This window comes from Panulirus ornatus, chromosome 58, assembly GCF_036320965.1.
Source record: "Panulirus ornatus isolate Po-2019 chromosome 58, ASM3632096v1, whole genome shotgun sequence".
Lineage (NCBI taxonomy): Eukaryota > Metazoa > Arthropoda > Malacostraca > Decapoda > Palinuridae > Panulirus > Panulirus ornatus.
The window spans coordinates 4,383,993-4,405,991 of record NC_092281.1 but is presented as its reverse complement, the minus strand read 5'-3'; the positions used below and the strand labels follow the sequence as shown (position 1 = coordinate 4,405,991).

The 21,999-nt window shown below is 41.2% G+C and overlaps 2 protein-coding genes across 10 annotated transcripts in view; both read left to right on the top strand.

Moving 5' to 3' along the window:
• Positions 1–17,472, top strand: part of LOC139766858 (uncharacterized) — a 65,060-nt gene extending 47,588 nt beyond the window's left edge. For 5 of the 9 annotated variants that reach the window (XM_071695833.1, XM_071695836.1, XM_071695832.1 and 2 more), the window contains one exon: positions 14,399–17,471. In XM_071695833.1, the coding sequence (XP_071551934.1) occupies positions 14,399–16,728 (2,330 nt within the window). In that variant the 3' untranslated portion in view covers positions 16,729–17,471. Of the gene's footprint in view, positions 1–14,398 lie in introns of all 9 variants that reach the window. The other 4 variants (XM_071695838.1, XM_071695839.1, XM_071695841.1 and 1 more) reach the window with 1 other exon arrangement.
• The window catches only part of LOC139766860 (tRNA (guanine(37)-N(1))-methyltransferase), a 132,933-nt gene that overhangs the window by 71,987 nt on the left and 38,947 nt on the right, over positions 1–21,999 (top strand). The window lies entirely within an intron of this gene.

Genomic DNA, 21,999 nt, shown 5'->3' with positions numbered 1-21,999 from the left:
CTTAGTTATACTAGGTGATGTGGATGCTTAGTTCTACTAGGTGATGTAGATGCTTAGTTCTACTAGGTGATGTAGATGCTTAGTTATACTAGGTGATGTGGATGCTTAGTTCTACTAGGTGATGTAGACGCTTGGTTCTACTAGGTGATGTAGATGCTTAGTTTGCTTTGTGATGTAGATGCTTAGTTCTGCTAGGTGATGTAGATACTTGGTTCTACTAGATGTAGATGCTTAGTTCTACAAGATGCTGTAGATGCTTAGTTATACTAGATGATGTAGATGCTTAGTTCTACTCGGTGATGTAGATTCTTAGTTCTAGGTGATGTAGATGCTTAGTTCTTTGTGATGTAGATGCTTAGTTATACTATGTGGTGTAGATGCTTAGTTCTCTTAGGTGCTGTAGGTACTGATTTATACTAGGTGATGTGGGTGCTTATTTATACTAGGTGATGTAGATGCTTAGTTCTACTAGGTGATGTAGATGCTTAGTTCTACTAGGTGATGTAGATGCTTAGTTCTACTAGGTGATGAAGATGCTTATTTATACTCTGTGATGTAGGTGCTTAGTTCTACTATTTGATGTAGATGCTTAGTTCTACTAGGTGATGTAGATGCGTAGTTCTACTAGGTGATGTAGATGCTTAGTTCTACTAGGTGATGAAGATGCTTATTTATACTCTGTGATGTAGGTGCTTAGTTCTACTATTTGATGTAGATGCTTAGTTCTACTATTTGATGTAGATGCTTAGTTCTACTAGGTGATGTAGATGCTTAGTTCTACTAGGTGATGTAAATGCTTAGTTATACTCGGCACCCCCTTCCCCCCGCGTGCGCGCGAGGTAGCGTTAGGAAAAGACAATGAAGGCCACATTCGTTCACACTCAGTCTCTAGCTGTCATGTGTAATGCATTGAAACCACCGCTCCTTTTCCACATCCAGGCTCCACAAAACTTTCCATGGTTTACCCCAGACCCTTCACATGCCCTGGTTCAATCCATTGACAGCACGTCGACCGCCGTACACCACATCGTTCCAATTCACTCTATTCTTTGCACGCCTTTCACCCTCCTGTATGTCCAGGCCCTGATCGCTCAAAATTTTTTTCACTCCATCCCTCCACTTCCAGTTAGGTCTCCAACATCTCGTTCCCTCCACCTCTGACACATATATCCTCTTCGTCAATCTTTCTCACTCATTCTATCCATGTGACCAGACCATTTCAATACGCCCTCTTCAGCTCTCTCAACCACACTTTTTTTTTTTTTTTACCACACATCTCTTTTATCCTTTCATTACTTAATCGATCAAACCACCTCACACCACATATTGTCTTCAAACATCTCATTTCCAACACATCCACCTTCCTCCGCACAACCCTATCCATAGCCCATGACTCACAACCATATAACATTGTTGGAACCACTATTCCTTCAAGCATACCCATTTCTGCTCTCCGGGATAACGTTCTCGCCTTCCGCACATTCTTCAACGCTCCCAGAACTTTCGCCCCCTTCCCCACCCTGTGACTCACTTTCGCTTCCTTGGTTCCATCCGCTGCCAAATCCACTCCCAGATATCTAAAACACTTCACTTCCTCCAGTTTTTCTCCATTCAAACTTACTTCCCAAATTACTTGTCCCTCAACCCACTGAACCTAATAACCTTGATCTTACTCACATTTACTCTCTCCTTTCTTCTTTCACACACTTTACCAAACTCAGTCACCAGCTTCTGCAGTTTCTCACCCAAATCAGCCACCAGCGCTGTATCATCAGCGAACAACAACTGACTCACTTCCCAAGCTCTCTCATCCACAACATTCTGTATACTTGCCCCTCTCTCTAAAACTCTTGCATTCATCTCCCTGACAACCCCATCCATAAATGAATTAAACAACCATGGAGACATCACACACCCCTGCCGCAAACCGACATTCACTGGAAACCAATCTCTTTTCACTCTTCCTACTCGTACACATGCCTTACATCCTCGATAAAAACTTTTCAGTCTCTAGCAACTTACCTCCCCACCACATACTCTTAATACCTTCCACAGAGCATCTCTATCAACTTTGTCATATGTCTTCTCCAGATCCATAAATGCTACCTACAAATCCATCTGTTTTTCTGAGTATTTCTCACATAAATTCTTCAAAGCAAACACCTGATCCACACATTCTCTACCATTTCTGAAACCACACTGCTCTTCCCCAGTCTGATGCTCTGTGCATGCCTTCACCCTCTCAGTCAATACCCTCCCATATGATTCCCCAGGAATACTCAACAAACTTATACCTCTGTAATTTGAACACTCAGCTTTATCACCTGTGTCTTTGTGCAATGGCACTATGCATGCATTCCGCCAATCTTCAGGCACTTCACCATGATCCATACATACATTGAATATCCTCACAAACCAGTCAAGAACACAGTTACCCCCCTTCTTAATAAATTCCTCAGAAATACCATCCAAACCCGCTGTCTTGCCGGCTTTCATCTTCCGCAAAGCTTTCACTACCTCTTCACTGTTTACCAAATCATTCTCCCTGACCCTCTCACTTCGCACACCACCTCGACCAAAACACCCTATATCTGCCACCCTATCATCAAACATTCAACAAACCTTCAAAATACTCAATCCATCTCCCTCTCACTTCACTACTTGTTATTACCTCCCCATTTGCCCCCTTCACTAATGTTCCCATTTGTTCTCTTGTCTTACGCACTTTGTTTACCTCCTTCCAAAACATTATTTTATTCACCCTAAAATTTAATGACACTCTCACCCCAACTCTCATTTGCCCTCTTTAGCAGCTCTTGCACCTTTCTCTTGACCTCCTGCCTCTTTCTATCATACATCTCCCACTTATTTGCACTATTTCCCTGCAGAAATCGTCCAAATGACTCTCTCTTCTCTTTCACTAACAATCTTACTTCATCCTACCACTCACCACCCTTTCTAATCTGTCCACCTCCCACCTTTCTCATGCCACAGGCATCTTTTGCGCAGGCCATCACTGCTTCCCTAAATACATCCCATTCCTCCCCCACTCCCCTAACGTCATTTGCTCTCACCTTTTTCCATTCTGCACTCAATCTCTCCTGGTACTTCCTCACACAAGTCTCCTTTCCAAGCTCACTTACTCTCACCACTCTCTTCACCCCAACATTCTCTCTTCTGAAAACCATGTCTTCCCCTTCGCCTCCACAAGATAATGAATCAGACATCCCACCAGTTACCCCTCTCAGCACATTAACATCCAAAAATCTCTCTTTCACGCGCCTATCAATTAACACGTAATCCAGTAACGCTCTCTGGCCATCTCTCCTATTTACATACGTATACTTACGTATATCTCTCTTTTTAAACCAGGTATTCCCAATCACCAGTCCTTTTTCAGCACAAAAATCTACAAGCTCATCATCATTTCCATTTACAACACTGAACACCCAATGTATTATACCCACAGCTGCCACATTACTCACCATTGCATTCAAATCACCCATCACTGTAACCCGGTCTCCTGCATCAAAGCTGCTAACACACTCACTCAGCCTGCTCCCAAAACACTTGCCTCTCATGTCTTTCTTCTCATGACCAGGTGCATATGCACCAATAATCACCCATCTCTCTCCATCCACTTTCAGTTTTACCCATATCAATCTAGAGTTTACTTTCTTACACTCTGTCATATACTCCCACAACTGCTTTAGGGGTAGTGCTACTCCTTCCTTGCCCTTGTCCTCTCACCATCCCCTGACTTTACTCCCAAGACATTCCCAAACCACTCTTCCTCTTTACCCTTGAGCTTCGTTTCACTCAGAGCCAAATCATCCAGGTCCCTTTCCTCAAACATACTACCTATCTCTCCTTTTTTCTCACCTTGGTTACATCCACACATTTAGACACCCTAATCTGAGCCTACGAGGAGAATGAGCACTTCCCGCATGACTCCATCTTCTGTTTCCCCTTTTAGAATGTTAAAATACAAGGAGGGGAAGGTTTCTAAACCCCCCCCCCCCCCGCTCCCGTCCCCTTTAGTCGCCTTGTACGACACGCGGGGAATGCGTGGGAAGTATTCTTTCTCCCCTATTCCCAAGATATATATATATATATATATATATATATATATATATATATATATATATATATATATATATATATATATATATATAGAGAGAGAGAGAGAGAGAGAGAGAGAGAGAGAGAGAGAGAGAGAGAGAGAGAGAGAGAGATTCTTATCCTCTGTTTGTGGTTGTACATGCCCAGCTGTACTTGATGGTAAAGTTGCCTAACATTATTAATTGGTGTTACAGGTTCCTAGGGTGACTAGGGGATGTTATAGGTGCCTAGCATGTCAAGATTGTTTTAGATGTTCCCTGCCTGACCGAGTAAAAACATGACTAAGTGATATTAGAGGTACCTAGCCAGTCAAGGTGATTTTAAAGGTGGCTCGACATCGTATCAATAACAGCGTAACAACCTCAAGAAAAGGATATTCACACATGACAACATTGGCTCAAACCCTTGTTATATTACAGAAGTAAATGGATCTTTGGTAGACAGAAATTTGCATAGCAGTTCCACAGAGCACACCGCCTCAAGGAATGAGCGAACATTTCCACATAGTTTCGTCAAGGGAGCAACATAAAGATGTGGGATTGATCGTTACAAACGTTAACGGGTTAATTGTTAGATTGTATGTGACGCATTTTTTTTCTTTTGATATTCAATATTGGTCTCGTTTCCTACTCGGTACTTAGAAGATAAATATCCATTGTACAAATATTATCATCAGACTGGCAACTGCTCAGAAATTTCATGACACAGTAGAGAGAGAGAGAGAGTGTGTAGCCTACAATTTACTTCATACGTCAAGTATTTACAGTCTGTTTCGTCCAATTTGATTCATCGTTTGCTCTTTAAAATTCATTTACTCATGTCATGATGGATGTCACAAAATAATACACTGTTACATACGTATTTGATTCCTGAACTCAATTGTTGTTGTGTTACGTGGGAAGTGTATCGACCGCTGGTTATGAATTATTACCGCCATAGCTTCAGGGAGACTCCGCCATGCTGGCTACTTCCTGTAGGCTATATGTACTAACAGTTTGTCTTCTGCGTCACAAGCGCAAAAGTCACGCATATGTTACTCTGTTGTTCGCCGTGAGAGCTGTCTCGGGATGGCTGCCACAGAGTAGAATGAAAAAGCTGTATATTCACATCAGCCGCTTTTAAAACTGGCACGTTACAGTCCAGTTGATTTTTCTGTTATGGTAAATTGCAGCGGGAGCAGTGTCAAGAATTTAGTGTATCGCCAGAATATTCTGGCGTATGTATCCAAACTTGTCATGTTCATTGACAGTTACACAGTAATGCTATGGCTGTAGAATATCCTGGGGAATAGAGGTTGTTTAGGGAAAGAAAAAAAAAATCCTATAGTTGAAAATGCGTAAAGTGGGACACTGATATTTTTGCAGTTATCGCATAGGAGATACCACCGTAGATGGATGTGACAAATAAAAGATGACGTACTGAGGCTCTGATATAAAAGGTTTTTAATCCTGTGGCACGACGTAACCACCCATCAGTAGTACGAAGCTGGATGATAGAGCCAATGGACGCGATGTACTGTTGGGGGCCAGTACCAAGCCGGGTATATAAACTTCCTGTGTTTACTATCTTGCTCAGCAATGTCGTCGTCAAGGGTAGTTATACCATTGTGCCCAGCAGCTGGAACAATTCACGTAGTTCATTAATCGGGTTACGAAGAAAAGGCATTTTTGGGAAATTGTCATTCGTTGGTATCGATAAGGATGAAATACACTGTACATTAGGAGAGAGAGAGAGAGAGAGAGAGAGAGAGAGAGAGAGAGAGAGAGAGAGAGAGAGAGAGAGAGAGAGAGAATGTCTTGTGTTATGAAATGGTTGAGGTACAGAAGCATTTGATATGTTCATTGGTAGTGGTGGTCGTGGAAACATTATAAGCATATTTCCATTGGTGACGCAGTGTTGCCATTTGACTTAAGTCATTTATCCTTATGATCTGAAATATTGGCGGGATTGCGTTGTAATGGTGATGCAGGCAACACATCGATGTTATTTATGGTACCCGTTGGAGGGCCAGGTCGTGAGAGTATATGATAGATTTGTGAATAAAAGGAAAAGAAGTCCATATGTGCAACTTATGAATGTAGTAAGTGTGCGGGTTCTGGCCTGAGGCACTCCCCGTGTAGGAGTCCAAGACGAATAGCAGACCTCATGAAAAACTACATTACAGCCAGTACAGATAAGCTACAGTACACCCAGTACAGATGAACTACAGTACACCCATTACAGATAATTTACAGTACATCCAGTGCAGATAAGCTACAGTACACCCAGTACAGATAAGCTACAGTACACCAGTACAGATACGCTACATTCTACCCAGTACAGGTAAGCTACAGTACACCCAGTACAGTTCACTCTCCAGTGACCAAAGTTCTGAATATCGACGACTCGGAACCCCCTGAAGCAGATAGTCACTTTTCTCATCTTTAACCTTTTAAATGGTTGGTTCATCAGAGAACTTACTCCGTCACTTCGATCCTACTTATTCATTAGGTGAATAGTAGGATTAGACTAGTTTCTTCTTTTAGGACATGTAACTAATGGGTGTGGGGCAGACCTTGCCTGATTTCGATCCCAGTGCGGCCCCAATAGTTGGCCAAGACATTAGTAGAAAACCTGCTTCATGTCGACGTTCAGCCTGTAGTTTGGGTTTTGCTTGCGCTCTCAGTTGCCATGAACTTTAATTACGAACCGAATAACCTATAATCATTCCGTTTTATAACTTTACACTCGCCCGTTTGATAGATACTGTCTCTTAATGTATGAGAGTGGTTTAGATGAAAGAAAAAAAATAATCAAACTTAGAACAGTAGCTACCCGGTTGAAGAAAAGTGACTTGGTCGGACATACTAGACATTCAAATACGGAATGCTACATGTCCACGTCTACACCACATTGCTGGACAGAGACGAACCAATGTAAACTGCTTTTGCTGGACACCTCCATTTTTTCTCTTTTCTTTTAGAATGCCATTTTAGAGCTGTGAGCATTTAGATAATAAAATATTTTGCAGCTAAGGGCAATTTCAAATGTGGGAAATTTTAAAGCGTATTTTATGTGGTAGAAACAACATTTACGCATATCGATTTGTTAGCATTGTTAAGCTTAGATACTTTATCATACGTGCACAGTAAAGTGGTATATGTATTTTGACGAAATACGTTGAAATTTTGAGCGTAAAAATATATTGAACATATGAAATTTGTTCCTGTTTGTTACGAATATTAATTTAGTGTACACACACGTAGAGGTAGTTATGATTCCGAGGCAGAGCCAGTTTTATGTATGAGATGTATGGGCCCGGGGACTCATCATCACATGTATTCTTCATTCAGTCTTTACAAACTAATGTTAGTATTATCATTATTATTATTATTATTATTATTATTATTATTATTATTAGGGAGGTTTCAGAAAATTACGCTTAAATTCATTACATGAAATGATATATAAAGAAAAGTAATTAATTCAAAAGCAACTTTGGTGGTCTTACTGGAAAGACGATTTACTGTAGTTTTCTTTATTACCACAGCTATGTGCACATCACATCAACCACGGAACCTTGAGGTGAATCAAAGAAAAAAAATAGCAAAGGTTAGAATGAGGGTAGGTTCTCGTTTTTTTCTGACGGAGAATGGGAGGAGTGGTTGAGGGACCAAGGAAACGGGAGACGTAAACGTTGTAGAAAAACCGAAAATGGAGAAAAACGCTAAAAGGGGTTAGAAAATAATGAAGAAGAGGAGCGAGTCAAGAGGAATGAAGAAATGTACAGAAAGTTGAAAACCGTAGAGAGAATAATATGTGAAGAATGAAAAGTTTAGGTCATACAGTGAACCTGATGGCATTCATCCCTGTGTACCCTGTTGCTTTGACGTCTGTTTCCAAGTCTTTGAATCCTTCTTTATCTCCCATATCCTGAGACATCTTAATTCTCACAGTCTTCTCTCTATCAATAGTATGGTTTCCGTAGGGCGAGATCCAATAGTGATATTCTTTCCTATCGTATTAATTGTTGGTCATCATCCCTGGAAGATTTTGGGGAATCCTATGTTGTTACCCTTGATTTATCCAAAGCTTTTGACGATGTGGCATCGGGGTCTCATCTCTAAGCTACCCTTTTTTGGCTTCTCTCCTTCACTTTGCTTCCTCATATTTAGCTTCCTCTCTGGCCGATTTATCTACGTGGTTATTGATGAATCAGCCTCTCTCCCTTTTTCCGTCAGCAGTAATGTCCCTCAAAGTTCTGTCCTGACCCCTATACATTTTCTCCTTTTTATCAACGATTTCCTTTCCTCCACAAATAATCAGATGCACTCATACGATGACAACTCAATACTGTGTTCCTCTACATCCTTCAGTTCTACTCTTTCTCTCTATCTGCATCTCGTATCAACATAACTTTTTTGGTAAACTCCGACTTGGACAGGATGTCTCAGAAGTTAAACGAAATCTGGTTACGTTTAATGCCTCCAAGACCCATTTTCTGCCCATCTCTCTATTGCAAACTCCGCACAAGTTACCTCTCCTTCCACAGTTCTGTAATTCCGCCTTTTCGCTCATAGAACATATTAGGTATTACTGTGACATCCACATCATAGAAACCCCAACTTACGGAAATAGCTAAGTTTACCTCTAAGAAACTGGGAGTTTTGTTCAGATTTCGAAATTTCTTTTCTTCCGAACGGTGCTCCATTTACATAAAGGACTGAATGATTCGTCTTTGTATGGAGTACTGCTCTAACATCACCTCCCCATTAGCCCCCTTCACTGAAGTTCCCATTTGTTCCCTTGTCTTACGCACTTTATTTACCTCCTTCCAAAACATCTTTTTATTCTCCCAAAAATATAATGATACTCTGTCACCCCAACTCTCATTTGCCCTCTTTTTCACCTCTTGCACCTTTCTCTTGACCTCCTGCCTCTTTCTTTTATGCATCTCCCAGTCATATATATATGTATATATATATATATATATATATATATATATATATATATATATATATATATATATATATATATATATATATATAATGGCTGTTTCCCGAGTCAGCAAGGTAGCACCTTGAAACATATGAGGAATGGCCCATCCACTCATACACACATATGTGTACGTAAGTGCCCATATACGCATATATATATATATATATATATATATATATATATATATATATATATATATATATATATATATATTATTTTTTTTTTTTTTTTGCTTTGTCGCTGTCTCCCGCGTTTGCGAGGTAGCGCAAGGAAACAGACGAAAGAAATGGCCCAACCCACCCCCATACACATGTATATACATACGTCCACACACGCAAATATACATACCTACACAGATTTCCATGGTTTACCCCAGACGCTTCACATGCCCTGATTCAATCCACTGACAGCACGTCAACCCCGGTATACCACATCGCTCCAATTCACTCTATTCCTTGCCCTCCTTTCACCCTCCTGCATGTTCAGGCCCCGATCACACAAAATCTTTTTCACTCCATCTTTCCACCTCCAATTTGGTCTCCCTCTTCTCCTCGTTCCCTCCACCTCCGACACATATATCCTCTTGGTCAATCTTTCCTCACTCATTCTCTCCATGTGCCCAAACCATTTCAAAACACCCTCCTCTGCTCTCTCAACCACGCTCTTTTTATTTCCACACATCTCTCTTACCCTTACGTTACTTACTCGATCAAACCACCTCACACCACACATTGTCCTCAAACATCTCATTTCCAACACATCCATCCTCCTGCGCACAACTCTATCCATAGCCCACGCCTCGCAACCATACAACATTGTTGGAACCACTATTCCTTCAAACATACCCATTTTTGCTTTCCGAGATAATGTTCTCGACTTCCACACATTCCTCAAGGCTCCCAGAATTTTCGCCCCCTCCCCCACCCTATGATCCACTTCCGCTTCCATGTTTCCATCCGCTGCCAGATCCACTCCCAGATATCTAAAACACTTCACTTCCTCCAGTTTTTCTCCATTCAAACTCACCTCCCAATTGACTTGACCCTCAACCCTACTGTACCTAATAACCTTGCTCTTATTCACATTTACTCTTAACTTTCTTCTTTCACACACTTTACCAAACTCAGTCACCACCTTCTGCAGTTTCTCACATGAATCAGCCACCAGTGCTGTATCATCTGCAAACAACAACTGACTCACTTCCCAAGCTCTCTCATCCCAACAGACTTCATACTTGCCCCTCTTTCCAAAACTCTTGCATTCACCTCCCTAACAACCCCATCCATAAACAAATTAAACAACCATGGAGACATCACACACCCCTGCCGCAAACCTACATTCACTGAGAACCAATCACTTTCCTCTCTTCCTACACGTACACATGCCTTACATCCTCGATAAAAACTTTTCACTGCTTCTAACAACTTGCCTCCCACACCATATATTCTTGATACCTTCCACAGAGCATCTCTATCAACTCTATCATATGCCTTCTCCAGATCCATAAATGCTACATACAAATCCATTTGCTTTTCTAAGTATTTCTCACATACATTCTTCAAAGCAAACACCTGATCCACACATCCTCTACCACTTCTGAAACCACACTACTCTTCCCCAATCTGATGCTCTGTACATGCCTTCACCCTCTCAGTCAATACCCTCCCATATAATTTGCCAGGAATACTCAACAAACTTATACCTCTGTAATTTGAGCACTCACTCTTACCCCCTTTGCCTTTGTATGCATTCCGCCAATCCTCAGGCACCTCACCATGAGTCATACATACATTAAATAACCTTACCAACCAGTCAATAATACAGTCACCCCCTTTTTTAATAAATTCCACTGCAATACCATCCAAACCTGCTGCCTTGCCGGCTTTCATCTTCCGCAAAGCTTTTACTACCTCTTCTCTGTTTACCAAATCATTTTCCCTAACCCTCGCACTTTGCACACTACCTCGACCAAAGCACCCTATATCTGCCACTCTATCATCAAACACATTCAACAAACCTTCAAAATACTCACTCCATCTCCTTCTCACATCACCACTACTTGTTATCACCTCCCCATTTGCGCCCTTCACTGAAGTTCCCATTTGCTCCCTTGTCTTACGCACTTTATTTACCTCCTTCCAGAACATCTTTTTATTCTCCCTAAAATTTAATGATACTCTCTCACCCCAACTCTCATTTGCCCTTTTTTTTCACCTCTTGCACCTTTCTCTTGACCTCCTGTCTCTTTCTTTTATACGTTTCCCACTCAATTTCATTTTTTCCCTGCAAAAATCATCCAAATGCCTCTGTCTTCTCTTTCACTAATACTCTTACTTCTTCATCCCACCACTCACTACCCTTTCTAATCAACCCACCTCCCACTCTTCTCATGCCACAAGCATCTTTTGCGCAATCCATCACTGATTCCCTAAATACATCCCATTCCTCCCCCACTCCCCTTACTTCCATTGTTCTCACCTTTTCCATTCTGTACTCAGTCTCTCCTGGTACTTCCTCACACAAGTCTCCTTCCCAAGCTCACTTACTCTCACCACCCTCTTCACCCCAACATTCACTCTTCTTTTCTGGAAACCCATACAAATCTTCACCTTAGCCTCCACAAGATAATGATCAGACATCCCTCCAGTTGCACCTCTCAGCACATTAACATCCAAAAGTCTCTCTTTCGCGTGCCTGTCAATTAACACGTAATCCAATAACGCTCTCTGGCCATCTCTCCTACTTACATAAGTATACTTATGTATATCTCGCTTTTTAAACCAGGTATTCCCAATCATCAGTCCTTTTTCAGCACATAAATCTACAAGCTCTTCACCATTTCCATTTACAACACTGAACACCCCATGTATACCAATTATTCCCTCAACTGCCACATTACTCACCTTTGTATTCAAATCACCCAACACTATAACCCGGTCTCGTGCATCAAAACCACTAACACACTCATTCAGCTGCTCCCAAAACACTTGCCTCTCATGATCTTTCTTCTCATGCCCAGGTGCATATGCACCAATAATCACCCATCTCTCTCCATCAACTTTCAGTTTTACCCATATTAATCGAAAATTTATATATATATATATATATATATATATATATATATATATATATATATATATATATATATATATATATATATACACGTGAGGTAGTGCCAGGAAAATATAACAAAGACCACATTCGTTCACACTCTCTCTCTAGCTGTCATGTATAATGCACCAAAGGCCACAGCTCCCTTTCCACATCCAGGCCCCATGTTTTACCCCAAACGTTTCACATTCCCTGGTTCAATCCATTGACAGCATGTCGACCCAGGTATACCACATTGTTCCAATTCACTCTTTTCCTTGTAAGCCTTTCACCCTCCTGCATGTTCAGGCCCCAGTCACTCAAAATCTTTTTCACTCCATCTTTCCACCTCCAATTTGGTCTCCCACTTCTCCTTGTTCCCTCCACCTCTGACACATATATCCTCTTTGTCAATCTTTCCTCACTCATTCTCTCCATGCGACCAAACCATTTCAAAACACTCTCTTCTGCTCTCTCAACCACACTCTTTTTATTACCACACATCTCTCTTACCCTATTATTACTTACTCGATCAAACCACCTTACACCACATATTGTCTTCAAACATCTCATTTCCAGCACATCCACCCTCCTGTGCACAACTCTATCCATAGCACACGCCTCGCAACTATACAACATTGTTGGAACCACTATTCCTTCAAACATACCCATTTTTCCTTTCAAGATAATGTTGTCGACTTCCACACACTTTTCAATGCTCCTGGGATTTTCGCCCCCTCCCCCACCCTATGATTCACTTCCGCTTCCATGGTTCCATCCACTGCCAAATCCACTCCCAGGTATCTAAAACGCTTCACTTCCTCCAGTTTTTCTCCATTTAGACTTACCTCCCATTTGACTTGTCCCTCAATTCTGTTGTACCTAATAACCTTGCTCTTATTCACATTTACTCTCAACTTTCTTCTTTCACACACTTTACCAAACTCAGTCACCAGCTTCTGCAGTTTCTCACATGAATCAGCCACCAGCGCTGTATCATCAGCGAACAACAACTGACTCACTTCCCAAGCTCTCTCATCCACAACAGACTGCATACTTGCCCCTCTTTCCGAAACTCTTGCATTCACCTCCCTAACAACCCCATCCATAAACAAATTAAACAGCCATGACACACCCCTGCCACAAACCTACATTCACTGAGAACCAATCCCTTACCTCTCTTCCTACACGTACACATGCCTTACATCCTTGATAAAAACTTTTCACTGCTTCTAACAACTTGCCTCCCACACCATATATTCTTAGTACCTTCCACAGAGCATCTCTATCAACTCTATCATATGCCTTCTCCAGATCAATAAATGCTACTTACAAAGCCATTTGCTTTTCTAAATATTTCTCACATACATTCTTCAAAGCAAACACCTGATCCACACATCCTCTACCACTTCTGAAACCACACTGCTCTTCCCCAGTCTAATGCTCTGTACATGCCTTCATCCTCTCAATCAATACCCTCCCATACAATTTCCCAGGAATACTCAACAAACTTATACCTCTGTAATTTGAGCACTCACTCTTATCCCTTTTGCCTTTGTACAATGTCACTATGCAAGCATTCCGCCAATCCTCAGGCACCTCACCATGAGTCATACATACATTACATAACCTTACCAACCAGTCAACAATATAGTCACCCCGTTTTTTAATAAATTCCTCAGCAATATCATCCAACCCCGCTGCCTTGCCAGCTTTCATCTTCCGCAAAGCTTTTACTACCTCTTCTCTGTTTACCAAATCATTTTCCCTAACCCTCTCACTTTGCACACCACCTTGACTAAAACACCCTATATCTGCCACTCTATCATCAAACACATTCAACAAACCTTCAAAATACTCACTCCATCTCCTTCTCGCATCACCACTACTTGTTATCACCTTCCCATTTGCCCCTTCACTGAAGTTCCCATTTGTTCCCTTGTCTTACATACTTTATTTACCTCCTTCCAAAACATCTTTTTATTCTCCCTAAAATTTAATGATACTCTCTCACCCCAACTCTCATTTGCCCTCTTTTTCACCTCTTGCATATATATATATTTTGTTACAGTATTCATTGTTGATTCAGCCAACATGCATGTTTGAACTAGATTCCCAGACTTCAGTAAGATCACTTCTGATCAGTTTTTATTTCATTTTAGGGACCATATAGCATTATAAATGAATTAACTCCCTGCATATTCCTCAGGCTTTAGTAAGAGCGGTGAGCGGGCTCAACGAGGCAAGATGGTCTTTCTACATGGCGTACTCTATCTGGAGGTCATTGAGGCACGTGACCTTCCTGATGTTGACACTTCATGGTTCCGCTCTTCAAAGGATGTTTCAGACCCATATGTGACCATTGATACCTGCTGTGGTGGTAAGAAGACCTGCCGTATAGCCAAGACTTCCATCATTTACAACTCCTTACACCCACACTGGGGGGAAAAGTTCCGAATTGAGATGTGTCATGAAACAGAGTCCTTGTTGTTCACTGTCAAAGACTTAGATTTGATCAAGATAGAATGTATGGGTTACATGAGCTTGAGAGCTGATGAATTACTTCAAGAAGAGCCAGTAACTGGTTGGTTCCCACTCATTGGCAAGGATGGTAACTTAGCTGGCTCCATCAATGTGGCTCTTAGATATCTGTCCTCCTCATCCATCACAAGGTCCAACGAAGTGCCAGATACTGTGTTTCCTCTACGTGGAAGTTGTAAAGTGAAGTTGTATCAAGATGCTCACACCCCTGCTATCCCTCCCATTACTGATGTTATTGCCCGTAGTGGTGATCCTTATGAACCACCACAGTTGTGGGTAGACATTGCCAGTGCTCTTGAAAATGCCCAGAAACTCATCTACATTGTTGGATGGAGCATAAAGACAGACATTAGTCTGATGCGTGATTGTGAGGGTGAAAATTTAGGTGATCTCTTGAAGAGGAAGGCAAATGAAGGTGTGCGAGTATTGGTGATGGTATGGAATGAAGCCATGAGCACTGACATATATACACCTGGTGTGATGGGCACTCATGATGAGGAAACTCGAATTTTCTTCGAAGGGACAGAAGTAGAGGTCTTCCTAGCCCCACGCCAGAAAAATAAGGGCAGATTAATGGAGAACAATTATGTGGCAACTCTATACACTCATCATCAAAAAAGTGTCATTGTTGATGCTGAAGTGGAAGGTGATGACAAGCGTCGTCTTATTGCCTTTGTAGGAGGCCTTGATCTTACTGATGGGCGTTGGGACACCCCAGAGCACCCACTGTTCAGAACTTTGCCAAATGAACACCAGCATGATTTCTATAATGGAGTCTGTCAGTCCAGTGTAACAACAGGGCCACGTCAGCCATGGCATGACATTCATATGTATGTTGAAGGACCTGCTGCCCTTGACATACTCACCAACTTTGTGGAGCGCTGGCGCCGTCAGGCCCCTGATCGTGAGAATAGACTTATGTCAGTCACTGATGATGACTTTGTCCTGGACTGGGAATCACCTGATGAATCACCTTGGAGTGTCCAGTTTTTCCGCTCTATTAACTCTGATTCTGCACAGTTTGATACTAGTGTTTTAGATCGTCTTCTTTCTCGAAAAGGTAGATTGTATGAGAATTCTATCCAACGAGCATACGTTCACCATATCAGACGTTCTAAGCGTTTCATTTTCTTGGAAAACCAATACTTCCTTGGCTCTGCTCATGGGTGGCTGGTGCAAGAGGCTAAATGTCCACATTTGATACCCATAGAGCTCACTATAAGGATCATCAATGCAATTAAAGCTGGTGAAGATTTCCGTGTATATATTGTCATTCCAATACATCCAGAAGGAGATCCTACATCAACAGCTGTGCAAGAAATTCTTCATTGGCAGCACCGAACAATGGAAATGATGTATAGAAAGATTGCAAAGGCAATTCGTAAAGCAAAGATTGATGCTCACCCTACAGATTACCTAAGCTTCTTCTGCCTGGGAAAACGAGAAAGTCCTGATGAAATACCCGATGGTCTAGATGACCCAGACTCCAGCTCTGTTGCAGCCAAGGCACGAGAAAATATGCGCTTCATGATTTATGTCCACTCAAAAATGGCTATTTTTGATGATGAATATATCATTGTAGGGTCAGCTAACATTAATGAACGCAGCATGAGTGGTAACCGTGACTCAGAGATGGCTGTTGGTGCATTCCAACAGGAATTCACAAAGGAAGAATGTGGAGACTCTGAAATAGAAGGTGATGTCAGAACCTTCCGTCTATCTCTTTGGGCTGAGCATTGTGGCTCGCACATGGAAGAGCATTTGTCCCCAGCCTCTGTATCTTGCATGGCAGCAATGAGAGACTTAGGTGACAGCAATCTACAAAAATTCCTGTCCTCTGAGGCTGAACATAATGATTCACATCTAATGTCATATCCGCTGAAAGTGACCGAGGAGGGTCGAGTTGAGTTGCGGGAAGATTGCCAAAAGTTCCCAGACACTGGTGGATCCATCACTGGGAAGAACTCCAGCTTTTTACCTAATTCTCTTACTACTTGATGGAACTATATCACACATTTGTTCAGCAAAACTGCTTGGGCATGACTTAGCCCTTCAATAGCAAAGTGAATCCTTAATACATATTATATGCTAATTTAGCAAATGTGTTTGTAAGTGTTTTGATTTTATAAATGGAAGAACAAATTCAGGTGCTTTAAGAGAAACTGATGAATAATTTTGCTGTGAGTTTGAGATATAATAAAATCACTAACTATATGAAGCTGAAAAGGTTGAACTATGAAGAGCTGACAGATATAGGTTCATAGAATTCTTGCCTTTAAGGTACAAAGCTCTGAGATGTGGAGGGTGTATTATATTGCCAGAGTGACTAGCTTTACTGTTATTGCACTTAATGCAAATTTGTTACAAATAATCAAGGATTTTGAGACTTCATTGTAAACATGAAGTTTATTTTCTCATATTGGCAGTCTTGCAGTAATTCTAAAATTAAGTGCTCACTGTGTTAAGGAAATATCTTTTGTACTCTGATTTTAGCATATTTTTAAAAGATTTTTTTTTTTTTTCATACTATTCGCTATTTCCCGTGATAGCGAGGTAGCGTTAAGAACAGAGGACTGGGCCTTTGAGGGAATATCCTCACCTGGCCCTCTTCTCTTTAAAAGATCTATACATTAATATGTATTCATTACACATAATCTGTTTTTGAATATATATATATATATATATTCTCGTTTTTTTTTTTTTTTTTTTAATTTTCCAAAAGAAGGAACAGAGAAGAGGTCCAGGTGATGATATTCCCTCAAAGGCCCAGTCCTCTGTTCTTAACGCTACCTCGCTATCGCGGGAAATAGCGAATAGTATGAAAAAAAAAAAATATATATATATATATATATATATATATATATATATATATATATATATATTATCCCTGGGGATAGGGGAGAAAGAATACTTCCCACGTATTCCCTGCGTGTCGTAGAAGGCGACTAAAAGGGAAGGGAGCGGTAGGCTGGAAATCCTCCCCTCTCGTTTTTTTTTTTTTTTTCCAAAAAGAAGGAACAGAGAAGGGGGCCAGGTGAGGATATTCCCTCTAAGGCCCAGTCCTCTGTTCTTAACGCTACCTCGCTAACGTGGGAAATGGCGAATAGTATGAAAAAAAAAAAAAAGTATATATATATATATATATATATATATATATATATATATATATATATATATATATATATATATATATATATATATATATATATATTTTTTTTTTTTTCTTTTTTTGCTTTGTTGCTGTCTCCCGCGTTTGCGAGGCAGCGCAAGGAAACAGATGAAAGAAATGGCCCAACCCACCCCCATACACATGTATATACATACGTCCACACATGCAAATATACATACCTACACAGCTTTCCATGGTTTACCCCAGACGCTTCACATGCCCTGATTCAATCCACTGACAGCACGTCAACCCCGGTATACCACATTGATCCAATTCACTCTATTCCTTGCCCTCCTTTCACCCTCCTGCATGTTCAGGCCCCGATCACACAAAATCTTTTTCACTCCATCTTTCCGCCTCCAGTTTGGTCTCCCACTTCTCCTAGTTCCCTCCACCTCCGACACATATATCCTCTTGGTCAATCTTTCCTCACTCATTCTCTCCATGTGCCCAAACCATTTCAAAACACCCTCTTCTGCTCTCTCAACCACACTCTTTTTATTTCCACACATCTCTCTTACCCTTACGTTACTTACTCGATCAAACCACCTCACACCACACATTGTCCTCAAACATCTCATTTCCAGCACATCCATCCTCCTGCGCACAACTCTATCCATAGCCCACGCCTTGCAACCATACAACATTGTTGGAACCACTATTCCTTCAAACATACCCATTTTTGCTTTCCGAGATTATGTTCTCGACTTCCACACATTCTTCAAGGCTCCCAGGATTTTCGCCCCCTCCCCGACCCTATGATCCACTTCCCCCGAGGGAGCGGGGGCTGGAAATCCTCCCCTCTTGTTTTTTTTGTTTTTTTTAATTTTCCAAAAGAAGGAACAGAGAAGGGGGCCAGGTGAGGATATTCCCTCAGAGGCCCAGTCCTCTGTTCTTAATGCTACCTTGCTAACGCGGGAAATGGCGAATAGTTTGAAAAAAAAAGAATATATATATATATATATATATATATATATATATATATATATATATATATATATATATATATACATATATATATATATATATATATATATATATTTTTTTTTTTTTTTTTTTTTGCTTTGTCGCTGTCTCCCGCGTTTGCGAGGTAGCGCAAGGAAACAGACGAAAGAAATGGCCCAACCCACCCCCATACACATGTATATACATACGTACACACACGCAAATATACATACATACAGAGCTTTCCATGGTTTACCCCAGACGCTTCACATGCCTTGATTCAATCCACTGACAGCACGTCAACCCCGGTATACCACATCGCTCCAATTCACTCTATTCCTTGCCCTCCTTTCACCCTCCTGCATGTTCAGGCCCCGATCACACAAAATCTTTTTCACTCCATCTTTCCACCTCCAATTTGGTCTCCCTCTTCTCATCGTTCCCTCCACCTCCGACACATATATCCTCTTGGTCAATCTTTCCTCACTCATTCTCTCCATGTGCCCAAACCATTTCAAAACACCCTCTTCTGCTCTCTCAACCACGCTCTTTTTATTTCCACACATCTCTCTTATATATATATATATATATATATATATATATATATATATATATATATATATATATTTTTTTTTTTTTTCATACTATTCGCTATTTCCCGCGATAGCGAGGTAGCGTTATGAACAGAGGACTGGGCCTTTGAGGGAATATCCTCACCTGGACCTCTTCTCTGTTCCTTCTTTTGGAAAAAAAAAAAAAAAAAAAAAAAAAAAAAACGAGAGGGGAGGATTTTCAGCCCCCCGCTCCCTTCCCTTTTAGTCGCCTTCTACGACACGCAGGGAATACGTGGGAAGTATTCTTTCTCCCCTATCCCCAGGGAATATATATATATATATATATATTTTTTTTTTTTTTTTCATACTATTCGCCACTTCCCGCATCAGCGAGGCAGCGCCAAGAACAGAGGACTGGGCCCCTGAGGGAACATCCCCACCCGGCCCCCCTCTCTGTTCCTTCTTTTGGAAAAAATAAAAAATAAAAAAAAAAAAAACGAGAGGGGAGGATTTCCAGCCCCCCGCTCCCTTCCCTTTTAGTCGCCTTCTACGACACGCAGGGAATACGTGGGAAGTATTCTTTCTCCCCTATCCCCAGGGATAATATATATATATATGTATATATATATAATATATATATATATATATATATATATATATATATATATATATATATATATATATATATATATATATATGGTAAGTAACGTAAGGGTAAGAGAGATGTGTGGAAATAAAAAGAGCGTGGTTGAGAGAGCAGAAGAGGGCGTTTTGAAATGGTTTGGGCACATGGAAAGAATGAGTGAGGAAAGATTGACCAAGAGGATATATGTGTCGAAGGTGGAGGGAACGAGGAGAAGTGGGAGACCAAATTGGAGGTGGAAAGATGGAGTGAAAAAGATTTTGTGTGATCGGGGCCTGAACATGCAGGAGGGTGAAAGGAGGGCAAGGAATAGAGTGAATTGGATCGATGTGATATACCGGGGTTGACGTGCTGTCAGTGGATTGTATCAGGGCATGTGAAGCGTCTGGGGTAAACCATGGAAAGCTGTGTAGGTATGTATATTTGCGTGTGTGGACGTATGTATATACATGTATATGGGGGTGGGTTGGGCCATTTCTTTCGTCTGTTTCCTTGCGCTACCTCGCAAACGCGGAAGACAGCGACAAAGCAAAAAAAAAAAATATATATATATATATATATATATATATATATATATATATATATATATATATATATATATATATATATGGTTTCAGAAGTGGTAGAGGATGTGTGGATCAGGTGTTTGCTTTGAAGAATGTATGTGAGAAATACTTAAAAAAGCAAATGGATTTGTATGTAGCATTTATGGATCTGGAGAAGGCATATGATAGAGTTGATAGAGATGCTCTGTGAAAGGTATTAAGAATATATGGTGTGGGAGGCAAGTTGTTAGAAGCAGTGAAAAGTTTTTATCGAGGATGTAAGGCATGTGTACGTGTAGGAAGAGAGGAAAGTGATTGGTTCACAGTGAATGTAGGTTTGTGGCAGGGATGTGTGATGTCTCCATGGTTGTTTAATTTGTTTATGGATGGGGTTGTTAGGGAGGTGAATGCAAGAGTTTTGGAAAGAGGGGCAAGTATGAAGTCTGTTGTGGATGAGAGAGCTTGGGAAGTGAGTCAGTTGTTGTTCACTGATGATACAGCGCTGGTGGCTGATTCATGTGAGAAACTGCAGAAGCTGGTGACTGAGTTTGGTAAAGTGTGTGAAAGAAGAAAGTTAAGAGTAAATGTGAATAAGAGCAAGGTTATTATGTACAGTAGGGTTGAGGGTCAAGTCAATTGGGAGGTAAGTTTGAATGGAGAGAAACTGGAGGAAGTTAAGTGTTTTAGATATCTGGGAGTGGATCTGGCAGCGGATGGAACCATGGAAGCAGAAGTGAATCATAGTGTGGGGGAGGGGGCGAAAATCCTGGGAGCCTTGAAGAATGTGTGGAAGTCGAGAACATTATCTCGGAAAGTAAAAATGAGTATGTTTGAAGGAATAGTGGTTCCAACAATGTTGTATGGTTGCGAGGCGTGGGCTTTGGATAGAGTTGTGTGCAGGAGGGTGGATGTGCTGGAAATGAGATGTTTGAGGACAATGTGTGGAGTGAGGTGGTTTGATCGAGTAAGTAATGTAAGGGTAAGAGAGATGTGTGGAAATAAAAAGAGCGTGGTTGAGAGAGCAGAAGAGGGTGTTTTGAAATGGTTTGGGCACATGGAGAGAACGAGTGAGGAAAGATTGACCAAGAGGATATATGTGTCGGAGATGGAGGGAACGAGGAGAAGTGGGAGACCAAATTGGAGGTGAAAAGATGGAGTGAAAAAGATTTTGAGTGATCGGGGCCTGAACATGCAGGAGGGTGAAAGGCGGGCAAGGAATAGAGTGAATTGGATCGATGTGGTATACTGGGGTTGACATGCTGTCAGTGGATTGAATCAGGGCATGTGTAACGTCTGGGGTAAACCATGGAAAGTTGTGTGGGGCCTGGATGTGGAAAGGGAGCTGTGGTTTCGGGCATTATTGCATGACAGCTAGAGACTGAGTGTGAACAAATGGGGCCTTTGTTGTCTTTT